This window comes from Microcaecilia unicolor, chromosome 9 (assembly GCF_901765095.1).
Source record: "Microcaecilia unicolor chromosome 9, aMicUni1.1, whole genome shotgun sequence".
Classification (NCBI taxonomy): domain Eukaryota; kingdom Metazoa; phylum Chordata; class Amphibia; order Gymnophiona; family Siphonopidae; genus Microcaecilia; species Microcaecilia unicolor.
This window is the reverse complement of record NC_044039.1, coordinates 162,177,520-162,196,146: the sequence shown is the minus strand read 5'-3', so window position 1 is coordinate 162,196,146 and position 18,627 is coordinate 162,177,520. Positions and strand designations below refer to the sequence as shown.

Here is an 18,627-nt window from a genome sequence, read left to right as displayed (position 1 = left end):
GAGCAGAAAATGGCGGCGAGCCCCACACCGGCACCAGAACCTCCTGCCTTTACCGCACAACAACTGCTTCAATTAACAGCAGCAGTTAAAGAAGCTTTAGAACCCCAACTAAAGCACCTCTCGGAACAACTTACCGCAGTAAAAACATGGCTGGAGGATACTACGAGACGCACTGGAGAGCTAGAACATAGAGTCTCGGCGATTGAAGACGAGGGGGCCGGAAGATCTACGCAGCTAGAAGAACTGCGAAAGCTGGTGCAAATACAGGCACAACAACTTGATGAACTAGAAAACCGCTCCAGAAGAGATAATCTTCGAATAGTAGGTATTCCAGAATCGGTACCAGAGCACATGCTGCAAACAGTGTTGGAAAAATGGCTGACGACAGAAATGGCGCTCTCTGATAGCACAGAAACTTTATGCCTAGAGCGAGCACATCGAATAGGATGGAGGCCCAAACAAAACCAGAGGCCCAGAGTGGTAATTATAAAGATACATAATTTTATACATAAGATGGAAATAATGAGAGGGGCACGAATGAAGAGAGACACGTTGTGTTATAATGGAAACCCGGTGAAGATTTTCCAAGATTATTCTTATAACCTCCAGGAAAAGAGACGGGAATTTCATCCTCTCTGTAAAACCTTAGCAGAAGCAAAAAAGAAATTTGCGCTGGTATACCCTGCGACTCTTAAAATTTTTCATCAAGAGAAATGGCACTTCTTTAAAACCCCACAGACAGCTAAAGGATTTATTACCGCAATGGAGCCAGCCTGAAATAATGACTGAACATGACGGAGAGCCGTTGCAAGGATAGTAAAACCTGGGGTATATATAAGGGAACTAAATATAGCATTAAATCTGATTAAAATATGTATTCCCCCAATATAGACCTCTGTATTTTCACATGCTGAAATCACAACACTATCACGACACCACTGAGGCTCTGGGCTATCTGGACAAGAAATCTTAGAAATCTTTTCATGCAGAATGGTTAACTGAATCTTACATTTTTTTTCAGTTGCCCTGTAACAGTGGGATACTTACTTAGAGGTACACTCTCTGCGCTTAGTCCACCAAAAAGAAAAAGCTGATCATCTCCTATGGCAGTCAAAGTATGCCACGACCGACCTTTGGGTTTCTGACCATTAACATTGATCCTAAACAGTGCATGAAAAATAAGGAAAATAGTTGGTGCGAGAACTGACTGCTCCTGAGGATAATTTCATCAAGTGAGAAAAGGAAGGGGACAGCAGGAAGATTTTATTCAGGGAAGAATCACCCAAGCAAGACTTGAAGATGAAATAGACACATCTTCCATCACTAAACTACTGTCTCATTGCTACACTGTTTTTCACTGATACTATTACACTGGAAGCCTTTGCACAAGAATTTTGGGACCATTATAATAAGCTGGAGTAAAACTGTCAGTTAACAAACGATTTTACAGCAGGGGTTATGAAACAAAAAAAATGGCATGTTAACTATTCACCACTCAATATTCAAACGAAAATGGTCACTAAAGCGGCACTTAAGTGGCTATCTGGCGATATTCAGTGCCAGATAGCCAGCTATCCGGCACTGAATATCACTGCTTAGTGGCTTAAAGATAACCAGTTATATAGGGCAATATAACTGACTATCTGCTGATTTTTAAAGTGAGAGCGGCCAAGTTGAATAACTTTGGCCAGTCTCACTTTAAGGGGCCAGAACTCAATATCAGTGTGGCCAGTTAAAAGTGGACCAGCCAAAGTTAAACCAGTTATTCAATACTGGTCACCGGAAACGGACCAGCATTGAATATCTGGGTTTAGCTCTGACTGTGGAAGACAGCCCAGCTATCTACTGCAGTCTGAATATCGGGGCCTCAGTGTATTAAAGAACATATACAGTGCCCTCCCCACCTCCAGTGACAGAGCACATAAGGTTATGGATTACCATTACATCAGTTAACTCTAGCAGGGCAGAAACACCCCCTGGTGTTCCCACTATATTTAGCATTGGCCACTTTGTTACAAATTTTAATAGTTTACTGCAATTGGTGAGGATGACAATAGTTACAATACATGTGGGAAAGAAGGAAAATGTTTGTCTTACCTGCTAATTTTCTTTCCTTAACTAGAACCAGATTAAACCAGAATGAATGGGCTATGCCCCTCAGCCAGCAGATGGATACAGAAACAAAGAGCTGTGAGTCCTGCGCTTTAAAAATTACTATGTAGCCTCTTGCTCTTCCATATTACTTAACCCTCACTTAACCCTCCATTGCCCCAGGTACAAATAAGTACCTGTATATAATATGTAAGCCACATTGAGCCTGCCATGAGTGGGAAAGCACGGGGTACAAATGTAATAAAAATAAAATAAAAATAAATTGACCACAATTCCCTCCTATAAAACCTTCAAGAGAGGAGGAGGAGATCCAGGGTTCTCAACAATAATGAATCACGCACCTAAAACAACCCAGAGGGCATTCTGGTACCCCAGCTTATCTTGAATTGTGAAGAAATTACAATTAAAGCACAATTAAACAAGAGCAGGATTCTGTACTGGTCAGTTGGATTTAAGGAAAGAAAATTAGTAGGTGAGATCAAAATTTTGCTTCCTTTTCATCCACCAGCTCAGCCCAGAATGATGCGATGTAACAAAGCACAAAAAACCCCAATAATAACTACTCTAATTATTATGTGTTGGACTCTATTATTCTACATATTCAAGAATATTAATTCACTCAAGGCAATTATAAACACTCTAAACAGGGGGAAGCAACAAGGGAAAAATGTGGAGGAGAAAAAAAAGACCTCATTACAAAACTGCCTTTCAATAAACAAAAAGTTGGACCAGCATTTGTCAACCATAGGTCAGAAAATATTTTTTCAACTTAATCAAAACATTAAAACATTCAAAAAATATATAAATTATGTATTAATATTAGAAAGATCCATATATCTCCGAGACTGAGGTCTTCTAATTGATTCCATACTGTGCAATTCATCACCATGACAGCCTGAATCATACAGTCTGCATCATAATAATTCCAAATTATCCAACCAATACTTAACTTGCACAAAGAATTTCTTGAGTTTATGATTTGGAATCTTTATTTACCTTCCCCACAGGAGCCCCCTGTTTCGCTAAACTGCTGCACCAGCGGGACTCACTCAATTTGATCAGGCATCTATTTGTTCCAAAGTCATTTTGAAGCTTAGCACCTTAAGACAGTGAAGGAACAGAGACTAGGAACTTAAAGTTTTGAAATCCTTAGGTAAAGAATTACAAAATTGAACAGTTTGATAACAAATAGAACACTCCAGTAAGTTTTTGTAGCATACTCCTTTCACTGAGGGAATATATATTGTAAGAGTGTCATTTGCTTTTGAAAATCTATTATTATTTGAGAATGAGAATAATCGAGTTAAATATTCTGGGCCACTGCCTTCATACATCTTATAAATTGTACATGCTATGAGACTAATTTAAAAGAAACTTGTGCCTGCACAGGCAACTGACAATGGAGAAGCTCTATCATGTTTGTGTAAGCGGATGATCAGTCTAGTTGCTGTATTCTGTGATGTCTGAAATTTGGACCTTAACATTATAGAAATGCTGGAATATAGGCTGTTACAATAATCAAGATGATAAAGAATCAAAGCTTCAACCAATATTAAAAAATGCTCTTCAAAAAATATTGATTGCATAGTATGAACCTGGTGTAATGTAAAGAAGATAATTTTCACAACACAATTTATCAATGGTTCTAAAGTAAGCATAATGGAGGAGATTCTATATATTGCGCCTAAAATATCAGAGCTGAAATCAGTGCCGACTAAGCGTATTCTATAATCGGTGCCTAAATTTAGGCGCTAATTATAGAATACTCTTAGTTGATATCTGAGCACCTGAAACTACTCGAATCCATTTACACCAACGAAAATGTAGCATAAATCCCAGCGTGTAAATTTATGCACACTGGGCCATATTCTATAAATATGCGTGTAAATTTCAGAACGCTCACGAAATGCCCATTTCCCCACCCATAACCACGCCCCTTTTTTCCTGCACATGTTAGAAGTTCAGCGCACTTCGTTACAGAATACGCTTAGCAAGTTGTGTGTAAATTCTAATCAGTGCCAATTAGTGCTCATTATTGCTTATCAGTGCTGATTAACTTGTTAAGCCAATTAAGTTATGCAAGTTATTATAGAATCTCTACGCACGCTATACAGAATCTGGGGGAATATCTAAAATAAATCCCAGAACTGTAATAGTTCTTTCAACCTACAACAACATCCCAGTAGGCAATTTTACAGTCTCTGGGAGAGACTTATATGACTTACTCAACCATAACAATTTTATCCTTATTCAATTTCAGGCTGTCACGTTCGTGACCGTTTCCTTGTCTGTGCTCACCTCACCCCCTGGTGGCCAGAACCGGCGGCTGCTATGAACTGTCACCCGTTCCAGACTTCAGCTCAGTCCGGATCTTCCGGACTGCCAGACTTGCTTCTGTTGTTTGTGCCTGAACAGCACCCGTAGCTTGTCACGTACTCAAAGCTGGAAACTGGGTTGTGAGCCCTTGGACCACTGCCGAGGAGCAGCAATGGCAGGCAAAACCACCCCACACCAGAAGCAAGGCAGAACAGACGTACCGGGCAAATCCAGGCAAGGTCTCTTGGCAGTCAGCCAGCAAACAGAAGACAGGTCCAGGCAACGGTTCAAAAGGCAGGCGGCAAGCAAAGCAAAGTCCAGGTCCAGGCAAAGATTCAATAGGCAGGTGGCAAACAAAGCAAAATCCAGGTCCAGGCAAAGGTTCAAAAGGCAGGAAACCAGCAAAAGCAGAATCAGGTCCAGACAAAGTCTCTCAGGCAGAAGTGCACCAGCACCCACATACCAGGGCCTAAGACGCAATGCAAAGGCAACCGACTGCAGTCTCTAGGTGATTAATAAAGCCCATCCACACCTGAGGTGCAGCTGCAGCAACTCTGAGTAACTATGGAGGCTGTTCCCACAGGAGATCTCTAAGGACCAAATAAGGGCTTCCTTCCTGTCCTTGTTACTCCAAGATGGCTTCCTATGATATGATCTATCCAAGATGGCTGTACCCCTTGAGCTATCCAAGATGGCTGCCGCCACTGATCCAACCCAGATGACGGCGGCCAGAGATAGGAAACCGAAAGAGATCTTCCCAAAGACAGAACTACTCTAGAAAGGATAGGCAGAATCCAGCGCAGAAGCTGACCCCCAGAAATCAGGTAGAGGCTGTGAGGGGTCACGACCACAGACGTGACATAGCTGCCTTGTGATTCCTGCAGCTGAAAACTTCAGCAGCTGATGGGCTTTATTAATCACCTGGAAACTTCTGTGTTTGTCTTTGCATTGTCTAAGGCCCCTGGTTTGTTAGTGCTTTGTTGCACTTCTGCCTAGTCTGGTTTCTTGTTTGAGTTTCTTGTCCGGTTCTAGTTAGTCTGTGTGTAGGTTAGCTTAGGTTTATTGCTTATTTCCCTAGTCTTGTTTCTGGGTCTGTATTCCTTGTCTAGTTTCTGTTTGTCTGTGTTCTTGCTTAGTGGCTGCTCTGCAGCTTTCAGTCCTGTCTCTTGTCTGTCAGTATTTGTACCTTGTTTCAGTGGCTGCTTGGCAGCTTTCAGTTCCTGTCCTTTAGCTTGTCCATTTTCCTGCCTTGTGTAGTATTGTCTGTCTGTGAGTCCCAGCCCACTTCCTGCTTTGCTGCCCATGTATATTCCTTTCCCCTCTGACCCTCAGCCCCTGTTCAGCCTAGTTGGTATCCAGTTCCTGCCCTGTCCGGTAAGTCCTGCCGGCCGCCTGCACCCACGGCTCAACTCCTGAGGAACTGCGGTCAAGTGCAGGTGAAGTCTAGCTGTTCCTGTCAGAGTTCTGCCTTGTCTCTGATGTGGGGTGGTTTTGTCTGCCACTGCTGCGCCACGACAGTGGCCCAAGGGCTCACGAATCTAGTTTCTGCCTTGAAAACTTGACACAGGCTAAGCATTCTTCTACAATTCTCAGTCTCTAAACCAGCACTGATCCTCAAAATAGTTTCATGAAAATCATCTGCTGCAGAGATTAGTAATAACATGTCATCTGTATAAGAATAATATTGAACATTTAATTTTAAGAGATCTTCTCCAAAAAAAAGTGTGAAGAACCTAAGTAGGACGTCACATTGCGATTTCCAGCTTGATGACAAAATATCATTCATCTTCACCCTATAGGATCTGTTACAAAAGAAATTCCCTAAACCAATTCACATCACAGCCAGTAATACCCAAACAACTAAGTTTAAACAGTAGACTTTCATGATTAAAAGCATCAAATGCTGCAGTTAAGTCAAACTGTAAATAGCACCATTTCATTGCCCCTCAATAAAGAATTCTTGGCATCAGATACTAAAGCAAAAAGTAAAGATTCAGCTAAGAGAGACAGTCAGATGGTTCTAATTTCCAATCAACTGACCAACCACTAGGTTTCTTCCTTTGACCAGTGGCTTTGTGCTATATGACCCAGACCCATGGGCCCCCCAGCCTGAAAGACTGGCATCTGTGGTAATTATTATCCACTCTGTAGTCTCAAGAAATATACCCTGCTCCAGATGACTCCTAACTAGCCACCAATCCAGACTCTTTGCACTGCAGAACTGAGGGACAAATGTAGGGTTACCATATGTCCGATTTTACTCAGACATGTCCTCTTTTTGAGGACACTGTGGGACGTCTGCACGGGTTTTTCCAGCCTGCCCGTTTCTCTGTATGCCCCTTTGTCCGGGTTTACAGACAAACGGGCAGGCTGTAATCTTCCGCCCAGATGTCTCACAGAGTCCTCAAGAAGAGGACAAGTCTCCCGCTTGCTACCGGCACCACTTCAAAATGGCTGCTGAGACTTCAAGTGGCAGCCTCGCAAGACTTCCAGAAGTCTTGTGAGCTCACTGTTTGAAGTGTCAGCAGCCATTTTGAAGTGGCATCAGCAGTGAAAGGGCAGCAGCATTACCGGACAGGAAAGAGTGAGGTTCCTTCCTGCCCCAAAGAGGGCACTAGACCACCAGGGCACAATAAGGTAAAGTAGGGGAGGGGAGGGGATGTAGAATGTGGGTAGAGGGTAGGGGGGTGAGGTAGCTGTAAAAAAAGGTAGGGGAGGGAAATATATAGAAGGGGATGGCTTTTTTATGGGTGAGGTCAAGTCAAGGTAACTGTGTGGCATGGGGGGTGGGGAGGGGTGTGTGACTATTGGTGTCCTCTTTTTTGTCAGGGCAAATATGGGAACCCTAGACAAATAGCAATGCAGGTCGTCCACCTGAGCAGACCAAGTCAACAACAATGCATTCTGAAGGAGGTGCATGTGAGCTACCACCCAAGGAACCACTTCGATAGAGGACATCATCAAGCCTAGGACTTGCAACATTAACCAGAATGAGGGCCTACGGGAGCTGCAGATAGCCTAGGTCTGTAACTTCTGAATCCTGCCCTCTGGAAGGAACACCTTTCCCTGGAGAGTATCATAAGTACATAAGTAATGCCATACTGGGAAAAGACCAAGGGTCCATCGAGCCCAGCATCTTGTCCACGACAGCGGCCAATCCAGGCCAAGGGCACCTGGCAAGCTTCCCAACGTACAAACATTCTATACATGTTATTCCTGGAATTTTGGATTTTTCCAAGTCCGTTTAGTAGCGGTTTATGGACTTGTCCTTTAGGAAACCGTCCAACCCCTTTTTAAACTCTGCTAAGCTAACCGCCTTCACCACATTTTCCGGCAATGAATTCCAGAGTTTAATTACACGTTGGGTGAAGAAAAAGTTTCTCCGATTTGTTTTAAATTTACTACACTGTAGTTTAATCGCATGCCCCCTAGTCCTAGTATTTTTGGAAAGCGTGAACAGACGCTTCACATCCACCTGTTCCACTCCACTCATTATTTTATATACCTCTATCATGTCTCCCCTCAGCCGTCTCTTCTCCAAGCTGAATAGCCCTAGCCTCCTTAGTCTTTCTTCATAGGGAAGTCGTCCCATCCCTGCTATCATTTTAGTCGCCCTTCGCTGCACCTTTTCCAATTCTACTATATCTTTCTTGAGATGCGGCGACCAGAATTGAACAGAATACTCAAGGTGCGGTCGCACCATGGAGCGATACAAAGGCATTATAACATCCTCACACCTGTTTTCCATACCTTTCCTAATAATACCCAACATTCTATTCGCTTTCCTAGCCGCAGCAGCACACTGAGCAGAAGGTTTCAGTGTGTTATCGATGACGACACCCAGATCCCTTTCTTGGTCCGTAACTCCTAACGTGGAACCTTGCATGACGTAGCTATAATTCGGGTTCTTTTTTCCCACATGCATCACCTTGCACTTGCTCACATTAAACGTCATCTGCCATTTAGCCGCCCAGTCTCCCAGTCTCGTAAGGTCCTCTTGTAATTTTTCACAATCCTGTCGCGCGTTAACGACTTTGAATAACTTTGTGTCATCAGCAAATTTAATTACCTCGCTAGTTACTCCCATCTCTAAATCATTTATAAATATATTAAAAAGCAGCGGTCCTAGCACAGACCCCTGAGGAACCCTACTAACTACCCTTCTCCATTGTGAATACTGCCCATTTAACCATACTCTCTGTTTCCTATCCTTCAACCAGTTTTTAATCCACAGTAGGACATTTCCTCCTATCCCATGACCCTCCAATTTCCTCTGTAGCCTTTCATGAGGTACCTTGTCAAACACCTTTTGAAAATCCATATACACAATATCAACCGGCTCCCCTTTGTCCACATGTCTGTTTACTCCTTCAAAGAATTGAAGTACATGGGTCAGGCAAGATTTCCCCACACAAAAGCCGTGCTGACTTGGTCTCAGTAATCCATGTCCTCGGATGTGCTCTGTAATTTTGTTTTTAATAATAGCCTCTACCATATTCCCCGGCACCGACGTCAGACTCACCGGTCTATAATTTCCCGGATCTCCCCTGGAGCCTTTTTTAAAAATGGGTGTTACATTGGCCACCCTCCAATCTTCCGGTACCACGCTTGATTTTAAGGATAAGTTGCATATCACTAGCAGTAGCTCCGCAAGCTCACTGTTTGAAGTGTCAGCAGCCATTTTGAAGTGGCATCAGCAGTGAAAGGGCAGCAGCATTACCGGACAGGAAAGAGTGAGGTTCCTTCCTGCCCCAAAGAGGGCACTAGACCACCAGGGCACAATAAGGTAAAGTAGGGGAGGGGAGGGGATGTAGAATGTGGGTAGAGGGTAGGGGGGTGAGGTAGCTGTAAAAAAAGGTAGGGGGAGGGAAATATATAGAAGGGGATGGCTTTTTTATGGGTGAGGTCAAGTCAAGGTAACTGTGTGGCATGGGGGGTGGGGAGGGGTGTGTGACTATTGGTGTCCTCTTTTTTGTCAGGGCAAATATGGGAACCCTAGACAAATAGCAATGCAGGTCGTCCACCTGAGCAGACCAAGTCAACAACAATGCATTCTGAAGGAGGTGCATGTGAGCTACCACCCAAGGAACCACTTCGATAGAGGACATCATCAAGCCTAGGACTTGCAACATTAACCAGAATGAGGGCCTACGGGAGCTGCAGATAGCCTAGGTCTGTAACTTCTGAATCCTGCCCTCTGGAAGGAACACCTTTCCCTGGAGAGTATCATAAGTACATAAGTAATGCCATACTGGGAAAAGACCAAGGGTCCATCGAGCCCAGCATCTTGTCCACGACAGCGGCCAATCCAGGCCAAGGGCACCTGGCAAGCTTCCCAAACGTACAAACATTCTATACATGTTATTCCTGGAATTTTGGATTTTTCCAAGTCCGTTTAGTAGCGGTTTATGGACTTGTCCTTTAGGAAACCGTCCAACCCCTTTTTAAACTCTGCTAAGCTAACCGCCTTCACCACATTTTCCGGCAATGAATTCCAGAGTTTAATTACACGTTGGGTGAAGAAAAAGTTTCTCCGATTTGTTTTAAATTTACTACACTGTAGTTTAATCGCATGCCCCCTAGTCCTAGTATTTTTGGAAAGCGTGAACAGACGCTTCACATCCACCTGTTCCACTCCACTCATTATTTTATATACCTCTATCATGTCTCCCCTCAGCAGTCTCTTCTCCAAGCTGAATAGCCCTAGCCTCCTTAGTCTTTCTTCATAGGGAAGTCGTCCCATCCCTGCTATCATTTTAGTCGCCCTTCGCTGCACCTTTTCCAATTCTACTATATCTTTCTTGAGATGCGGCGACCAGAATTCAACAGAATACTCAAGGTGCGGTCGCACCATGGAGCGATACAAAGGCATTATAACATCCTCACACCTGTTTTCCATACCTTTCCTAATAATACCCAACATTCTATTCGCTTTCCTAGCCGCAGCAGCACACTGAGCAGAAGGTTTCAGTGTGTTATCGACGACGACACCCAGATCCCTTTCTTGGTCCGTAACTCCTAACGTGGAACCTTGCATGACGTAGCTATAATTCGGGTTCTTTTTTCCCACATGCATCACCTTGCACTTGCTCACATTAAACGTCATCTGCCATTTAGCCGCCCAGTCTCCCAGTCTCGTAAGGTCCTCTTGTAATTTTTCACAATCCTGTCGCGCGTTAACGACTTTGAATAACTTTGTGTCATCAGCAAATTTAATTACCTCGCTAGTTACTCCCATCTCTAAATCATTTATAAATATATTAAAAAGCAGCGGTCCTAGCACAGACCCCTGAGGAACCCTACTAACTACCCTTCTCCATTGTGAATACTGCCCATTTAACCATACTCTCTGTTTCCTATCCTTCAACCAGTTTTTAATCCACAGTAGGACATTTCCTCCTATCCCATGACCCTCCAATTTCCTCTGTAGCCTTTCATGAGGTACCTTGTCAAACACCTTTTGAAAATCCATATACACAATATCAACCGGCTCCCCTTTGTCCACATGTCTGTTTACTCCTTCAAAGAATTGAAGTACATGGGTCAGGCAAGATTTCCCCACACAAAAGCCGTGCTGACTTGGTCTCAGTAATCCATGTCCTCGGATGTGCTCTGTAATTTTGTTTTTAATAATAGCCTCTACCATATTCCCCGGCACCGACGTCAGACTCACCGGTCTATAATTTCCCGGATCTCCCCTGGAGCCTTTTTTAAAAATGGGTGTTACATTGGCCACCCTCCAATCTTCCGGTACCACGCTCGATTTTAAGGATAAGTTGCATATCACTAGCAGTAGCTCCGCAAGCTCATTTTTCAGTTCTATCAGTACTCTAGGATGAATACCATCCGGTCCAGGAGATTTGTTACTCTTCAGTTTGCCGAACTCCACCATTACGTCCTCCAGGTTTACCGTGAAGTCAGACTCCCAGATATTCTAGGGACTGAGAGAGCTTTTGGCAAAATTCATCATCCATCCAAGCTGTTGCAGAAGCTGAACCACTTGACCTGTGGCCTGCACTCTCTCTTTGAAGGTCTTTGCTTGAATCAACCAATCGTCCAAGTAGGGGTGAACCACGATTCCTTCCTTCTTGAGACTTGAATTGGCAATGACCGCCGAGAATAAAAAAATGTAAGAACCTCTGGTGGTGTGAACAAATAGAAATGTGAAAATACACTTCTGACAAGTCCAGAGACATCAAGAACTTCCCCTGATGGACTGCCACTGTGACTGAGCGCAACATATCCATAAGAAAGGATGAAAGGTTCAGAGCCTTGTTGACCTTCTTGAAATCCAGAATCAGCCGATAAGATCCCTCTTCCTTGGGCACAATAAAGTATATTGAATACCTGCCAGAATCTCTCTCTACTTGAGGAACTGGAACCACTGCTTTCAATACTAAAAGCCTACCTAAAGTCTGACACACAGCTAAAGCTTAGAGGGGGGATTTGCAGGGCGACATAAGAAAAGTGGCGAGAGAATTCCAGAGTGTAGCTTACCCCGAGATTATCCAGGACCCATTGATCTGAGATAATTTGGTTCCATCTCTGATGAAACAGCTAGGAATTATTGAAGGATGGGCCCAACCTAAAACACTTCGCACACAACCTACCCAACATCCGCCCATCTACTACCTCTTTTACCTCAGCTTATGATCAACTATATTTAAATCATGTATTGACTTTATCATAACCTTACTCTGTAAGCCACATTGAGCCTGCAAAAAGGTGGGATAATGTGGGGTACAAATGCAATAAATAAATGAATAAATAAATATTGGGAGGCCTGGGAGGCGAGATGCCCCTTGGCCCCCATGGTGACTCCCTCGAAAGGACAAGCTTCAGAAAGGATTAGCTTCTACTCCTAAATCTACCTCGCTGGCTCCACTCAACCTGCCAAGATGGTATTTCCTTGCATCTCTAAAAAGGCCCCCTGGTTGTACAGTAAGTCCCTGAGCGAGAACTATCCTCAGTTTCTCCAAATCTTCACCAAAAGTAACTCAGACCTCAAAGGAAACAGACTCAGATGTACTTTTGAAGCTACATCCACAGACCAATTCCTTAGCCACAGGAAATGCCTCTCCACCACTACCAAGGCCAAATTCTTTGCTGAAGCCCTAACCAAATCATACATGTTGTTCATCAAAAAGGCTCCAACTTCATGGTTGATGGACAGACGCCAGCAGGTGGTGGTGAATGGAATTTGCTCGGAGGAGGGAAAGGTGAGTATTAGAGTGCCTCAGGGATCGGTGCTGGGACCGATTCTGTTCAATATATTTGTGAGTGACATTGCTGAAGGGTTAGAAGGTAAAGTTTGCCTTTTTGAGGATAATACAAAGATTTGTAACAGAGTGGACACCCGGGAGGGAGTGGAAAACATGAAAAAGGATCTGCTGGAAGCTAGAAGAATGGTCTCAGGTTTGGCAATTAACATTCAATGCGAAGAAATGCAAAGTGATGCACTTAGGGAGTAGAAATCCATGGGAGACGTATGTGTTAGGTGGTGAGAGTCTGATAGGTACCAAAGGTGAGAGGGATCTTGGGGTGATAGTATCTGAGGATCTGAAGGCAATGAAACAGTGACAAGGCGGTGGCCGTAAGTAAAAGGTTGCTAGGCTGTATAGAGAGGGGAGTGACCAGCAGAAGAAAAGAGGTTTTAATGCCCCTGTATAACTCGTTGGTGAGGCCCCACCTGGAGTATTGTGTTCAGTTTTGGAGGCCGTATCTTGCTAAGGATGTAAAAAGAATTGAAGCGGTGCAAAGAAAAGCTACGAGAATGGTATGGGATTTGCATTACAAGACATATGAGGAGAGACTTGCTGACCTGAGCATGTATACCCTGGAGGAAAGGAGAAACAGGGGTGATATGATACAGACGTTCAAATATTTGAAAGGTATTAATCCGCAAACGAACCTTTTCCGGAGATGGGAAGGAGGTAGAACTAGAGGGCATGAAATGAGATTTAAGGGGGGCAGACTCAAGAAAAATTCCAGGAAGGATTTTTTCACGGAGAGAGTGGTGGATGCTTGGAATGCCCTCCCGCGGGAGGTGGTGGAGAGGGAAATAGTAACAGAATTCAAACATGCGTGGGATAAACATAAAGGAATCCTGTTCCGAGGGAATGGATTCTCAGAAGCTTAGCTGAGATTGGGTGGCATAGCTGGTGGTGGGAGGCAGGGTTGGTGGTTGGGAGGCGGGGACAGTGCTGGGCAGACTTATACGGTCTGTGCCAGAGCCGATGGTGGGAAGTGGGGCTGGTGGTTGGGAAGCAGGGATAGTGCTGGGCAGACTTACACAGTCTGTGCCCTGAAAATGACAGATACAAATCAAGGTAAGGTATACACAAAAAGTAGCACATATGAGTTTATCTTGTTGGGCAGACTGGATTGACCATACAGGTCTTTTTTCTGTCGTCATCTACTATGTTACTATGACATCCTCAGAAACTTGTGCCATATTTTCCCCTGAGGAATCCAGAAGTCTTTTTGCCCTGTGAAAACAAGCTCCAGCCACGTAACCTCCACATATGGTCGCTTGCAATACCAGAGCAGAGATCTTAAAGGATCTTTTCAGGAAGGCTTCCATTCTTCGATCCTGAGGATCCTTTAATGCCACTCCCCCTTCAATGGGAATTGCCATCTTGGTAACAGCTGTGACCAGCACATCCATATTTGGTAACTTGAAACTATCCAATTCTGTCAAGAGAAGCTGATAAAAGCGAGCCATGGCTTTGCAAATTCTTAGGGCCACATCAGGGTTGTGCCATTTGGCCTCCACCATCTCTTTCAAATCTTCATTACATGGGAAGATTCTCACAGGCTCCCTGATCCCTTTCAAAAGTGGATCTCCTTTTGTAGTTACTGGAGGCTCCTCATCTGACAAATGAAGCACCTGTAGAACTTCAGAAATCAAGGAGGAAAGCTCTGCTATGGAAAATGCAAACTACTGTACGATCTTCTCCCAGAGGAACATCTGAGCTCCCAGACTCTAGGTCATCTGCCTAAATGGCTTCCTTGTCTAAAACTTCATCCAGAGGTGTCAAAGAATCCTCTGAAACCAAATCATCTAGATCCTGTTTTTCTCACAAGTACTGCCTCTTAGCCCCTAAGAGCCCCTCCTTGTCTTTGGCAGCCGTGGGCTCCAGAGAAGAGGGGACCAGAAAGCTTGTTTAATACAGAAAGCTTGGTGTAGCAATAATATAAACTCCAGGGATAAAACAGAAGAAACCCCACCAAAATCTTGCCTATGCAGCACTGGAGGTTCATCTTAAAGTGGATATGTAGACGTTAAGTCACTCAAAACTGCAGTGCTTTCTGCCAGCATGTTCCCCTTTAAATCCTGCAGGGGCAACTCTGCCAGAATGGCCTGCAATTTTGCAGACTTCGGAGCACCGCCAGGAGTCCTCTGCAACCCCAAAGCTGGCAGTGATGATTTAATGCAAATGTGGCAAAACCTGCTAAGTGTAGACAACACGCACTGCACTGAGCAAGAAGCACAATAGTGCAGTTTCTCTGAAGAAGCCAACATCTTGGCTCAACAGTCCCCACGGTGCCCATCACAAAGCTTCCTACTGCTGAACAAAGGATATATCCACCCCTGAAATGAGAGCTTAGCTGCAAGGGGGCTCTGCCTGAGCACCTTTTCAGTAAGAGTACAATGCACATGCATCTCTCTTTTTTTTTGTTTTTGTTTTGGTGACTGCTTCCTTCTCTCAGGAGGCACTCAAAGAACCCTTCCTATTAGCAGGGGGAGGGGCTGAGGCACAGGACAACTCCCAGAAGGAGCAGGAAAACCAGGCACAGTTAGGTCCCTCACAACAATAACTTTCTCATGTTGTTTCTTTTTTTTTTTTCTTTTAACTAAATTACGCTCTCTGCTTCTTTATTTTTTTTTAACTTATGCGGCCAAAAGGGCACGACCAGACTTGACGAGGGCTGCACAGGTACTCATCTACCATCTACTGAGACTGAGAAATACTGGTGTTTATACTATAACATCACTTGGCAGTTCTCAGTCTCTTATCTGTTGGTAGGAGGGCACATACCCACTCATCAGGAATGGTCAGGAGAGATGAAAAGTAATAAGAGTATTTTCTTTTTTGTGTGTGTGTAGTCTCCTTCTCTCTTCAGACAGCTACAAGCAACGGCTCCATAATTCAATCATTCTATGTTAGGACCAGAATGAGAGGGCAGTAGGGATCTTAATAGATCCTGGACAGGTTAATAGCTGATGAATCTTGCACAACAGAGGAAAGTAATGCTAAGAGCTTCTTTGGCCAGATCCTTCGTATTGCCTGGTTGGGGCTAGTTCAAGACAGGGCCTCAGGGTTTATGGCATTACTTCTTGGGAGCTCCTGTACATACTGGCAGACAAATCAGTCTTGAACTTGTCATCTCCAGCAGGTAGCTATAAGACTTGGAACTTTAGGAACCAAAATTCAGAGGCTGGCAGAAGTACTTATAGGAAATCTCTCCCCCCCCCCCCCCCCCCCAGTACTGGCCCTGGTCGGTCCAATTTCAGAGTGTATAAGCAATACTGCTGAGGCACTGCCCTCCCTTCCTCAGGAAGGTAGTCTAGGACAGTTATTTTGACTGGATCAAGCTCCATCTTATTGCAAGCTGTTATGTTCTGGCTGTGCTCCTTTACAGCAACCTTCAGAGTCTTCTTACTATTCAAGGGAATTTCCCTTCACCCTCATTGTAAGCTTCGGGAACAATGTCAAGCTGGTGTGGTGAGCCACAGGCTTTTTTTTTGGGGGGGGGGCAGTTTTTCCTTTGAAAAAAAGGTCAGAGCGGGCACCTGGAGAGCAGCCAAGATAGTGCCCAAGATGGAGAGCAGGAAAATGGTAGTGTGCTGCAGAAGCTCTCTCAGTGAGTCTTTCTTTCCCTTCATCTTTTGTTTATCCCTTTTTCCAACTATGGGTACACAAAACGGGAAAGTCAGATCTGCAGCCCTGCAGTTCCCCAGGCTAGGATGGACAGCGTCCTTGCCAGACCAGTCCAATACATACAGGTTATGCCCATCAACTAGCAGATGGAGAGAGAGAACAACTGTTGTGAGCTCTACCCCATTAGAATACCGTGCAGACCAAGTCCTTCAGTAATTTCTCCGCAAATGGTAATGATTATACCATGCAGTTCCTGACTGGCTTGATGAGAAAGGTTGTGCACCAGCTGGTAGATGGTAGATATTTGAGCAAAAAGAGGACTTCTGAATTCCTTGGCTGTCCAGTTTCTGAGGAAAACTCAGAGGAGTCTGAATCACTTACTCCTATATTTTTTCCTGCTATTGCCTTTCTTTTGCTAAAATATATTTATCTGTATTTCTACTTTCCTCCCCTCCCCCCTTTCCCACTGTAACAAAAAAAAGGAAAGAGAGGTAGTGACATACAATTTTTCAAGGTCACTGGAAGGACATTTTTCTGGCGGGGCAGCACTTCATATGGTCCTAGAGGAGAGAATGAAATGCTGCTCCTGGTGCGGTGTTGTCACACTAGTCTTCCAAATCATATAGAAAAAGGAGGAAAATGTCTCTGCAGGTGATAAAATCTCCCTGGGGGGCATTTTGGCTCCAGACTATGGGAAAGTTTAAATATAAATATTGCAACAGAAATAAAATCTGACAAAAAGAAAGGATGCAATGAAGGTAAAATTTAGACTTATTCTTAAACTCCTTTCCTTGAATCCTGCTAGATCAGTTCAGATGAATGGGTTATGCTCCCAGATGGTGGAGACGGAGAAGCTTTGCAGTGACATTACCACTGCTTACAAGAGGCTGTGTTACTAGAAGACTTGCCAGCAACCAAAAAACCAAGTAGCAATTGTAACTGAACGCATCTCCCCTAACATGGGACTGCCAGGGAAGCTCAAGGTGAAGGACCAGATGGTCAACTCACTGTTCCACCAATGGAGAGGAAAAGTAAACAGAGAACAACATGTGAGTAACACAAACACAAAACTCTGGATATTAACGTGTTCTTAGACAGCAACATAGCAGCTCAGAGCCCTGCTGCCCTGAGTGGGTCCTGGACTGGCTACAAATGGTTCAAAATACAGTATGGCTGTGAAATTAGTTAATGGATCAAAAAAATTGGACCATGTAATGTTGCTTCTTCAGAAAGAATATTGGCTATCAGTAACACATAGGATTACTTTCATAATAATAACACTTGTACACAAGAGTCATTACTGTGGCTCACCTCTATATATCTCTTGCTTGTTAATATCTTATAACCCATCTAGAAATCTTCGGTCTTTCCTTGTTAGGACCAAGATATTTAGGGGTGTACTTATTTATTTATTTATTGCATTTGTATCCCACATTTTCCCACCTATTTGCAGGCTCAATGTGGCTTACAAGCGCCTGTTATGACATCGCCATTCCAGGAGACTGATACAATTGGTGTTACAAAAAGATTTTGGATGAAGAGAGAAAAGGTCTAATCAGAGTTATAGAAAGATAAATATCAGATTAGGGTGATGTGGTGAGGTGTTGTAATTAGCTATGGGTTTTCATTGTAGGCCTTGTTGAAGAAATAGGTTTTCAAAGATTTACAAAAGGTAGTTATGTCGTTAATCGTTTTCAAGTCAGTTGGTAGTGTGTTCCATAGCTGTGTACTCATGTAGGAGAAGCTGGCCGCGTGTGATAGCTTGTATTTAAGCTTTGTGTTTTATCTACTGTTAAAACGTGTTATTTACCACTAACTTGTGCTACTTTAGAACAGATCCTACTTTATGCAATGAAATCTAGTTACTAATACTAGCATTAACAGTAAAATAATACATTTTAATGGTAGACCGTATTGATAACTTCTCCCCTTAGTGTCACAGGCCCCATACTATATTTAGAACAAGCCGTTAAACCCATTAAAACGGGCAAGATTTTTTGCTAATGTTCAAGATGAGTTACCATCGATTCTTATATGTTAATGCAAGCCATTAAGCCCATTAAAACGGGCAACATTTTTTATTTGTGAAATGTAATTCCCTTATTGTTCTAATATTTTGTGTGTGTGTGAGAAAGAGAGAGAGACAGTGAGTGTGTGAGAGAGAGAGAGAGAGAGAGAAAAGTGTGTGTGTGTGTGCCTGTCTGAAAGAGAGAATGTGAGAGTGAATTCAGAGAGAGAGAGAGTGTGTGTGTGTGAGTGAGAGAGACAGAGAAAGTGTGTGTGTGTGTGCGTCTGTCTGAAAGAGAGAGAGAGT

At 43.7% G+C, this 18,627-nt stretch overlaps 1 protein-coding gene across 3 annotated transcripts in view; it reads right to left on the bottom strand.

Moving 5' to 3' along the window:
• The window catches only part of KLHDC1 (kelch domain containing 1), a 245,909-nt gene that overhangs the window by 77,100 nt on the left and 150,182 nt on the right, over positions 1-18,627 (bottom strand). For all 3 annotated transcript variants that reach the window (XM_030214325.1, XM_030214326.1, XM_030214327.1), the window contains exon 9: positions 1,048-1,160. In XM_030214325.1, the coding sequence (XP_030070185.1) occupies positions 1,048-1,160 (113 nt within the window). The remainder of the gene's footprint in view (positions 1-1,047; positions 1,161-18,627) is intronic.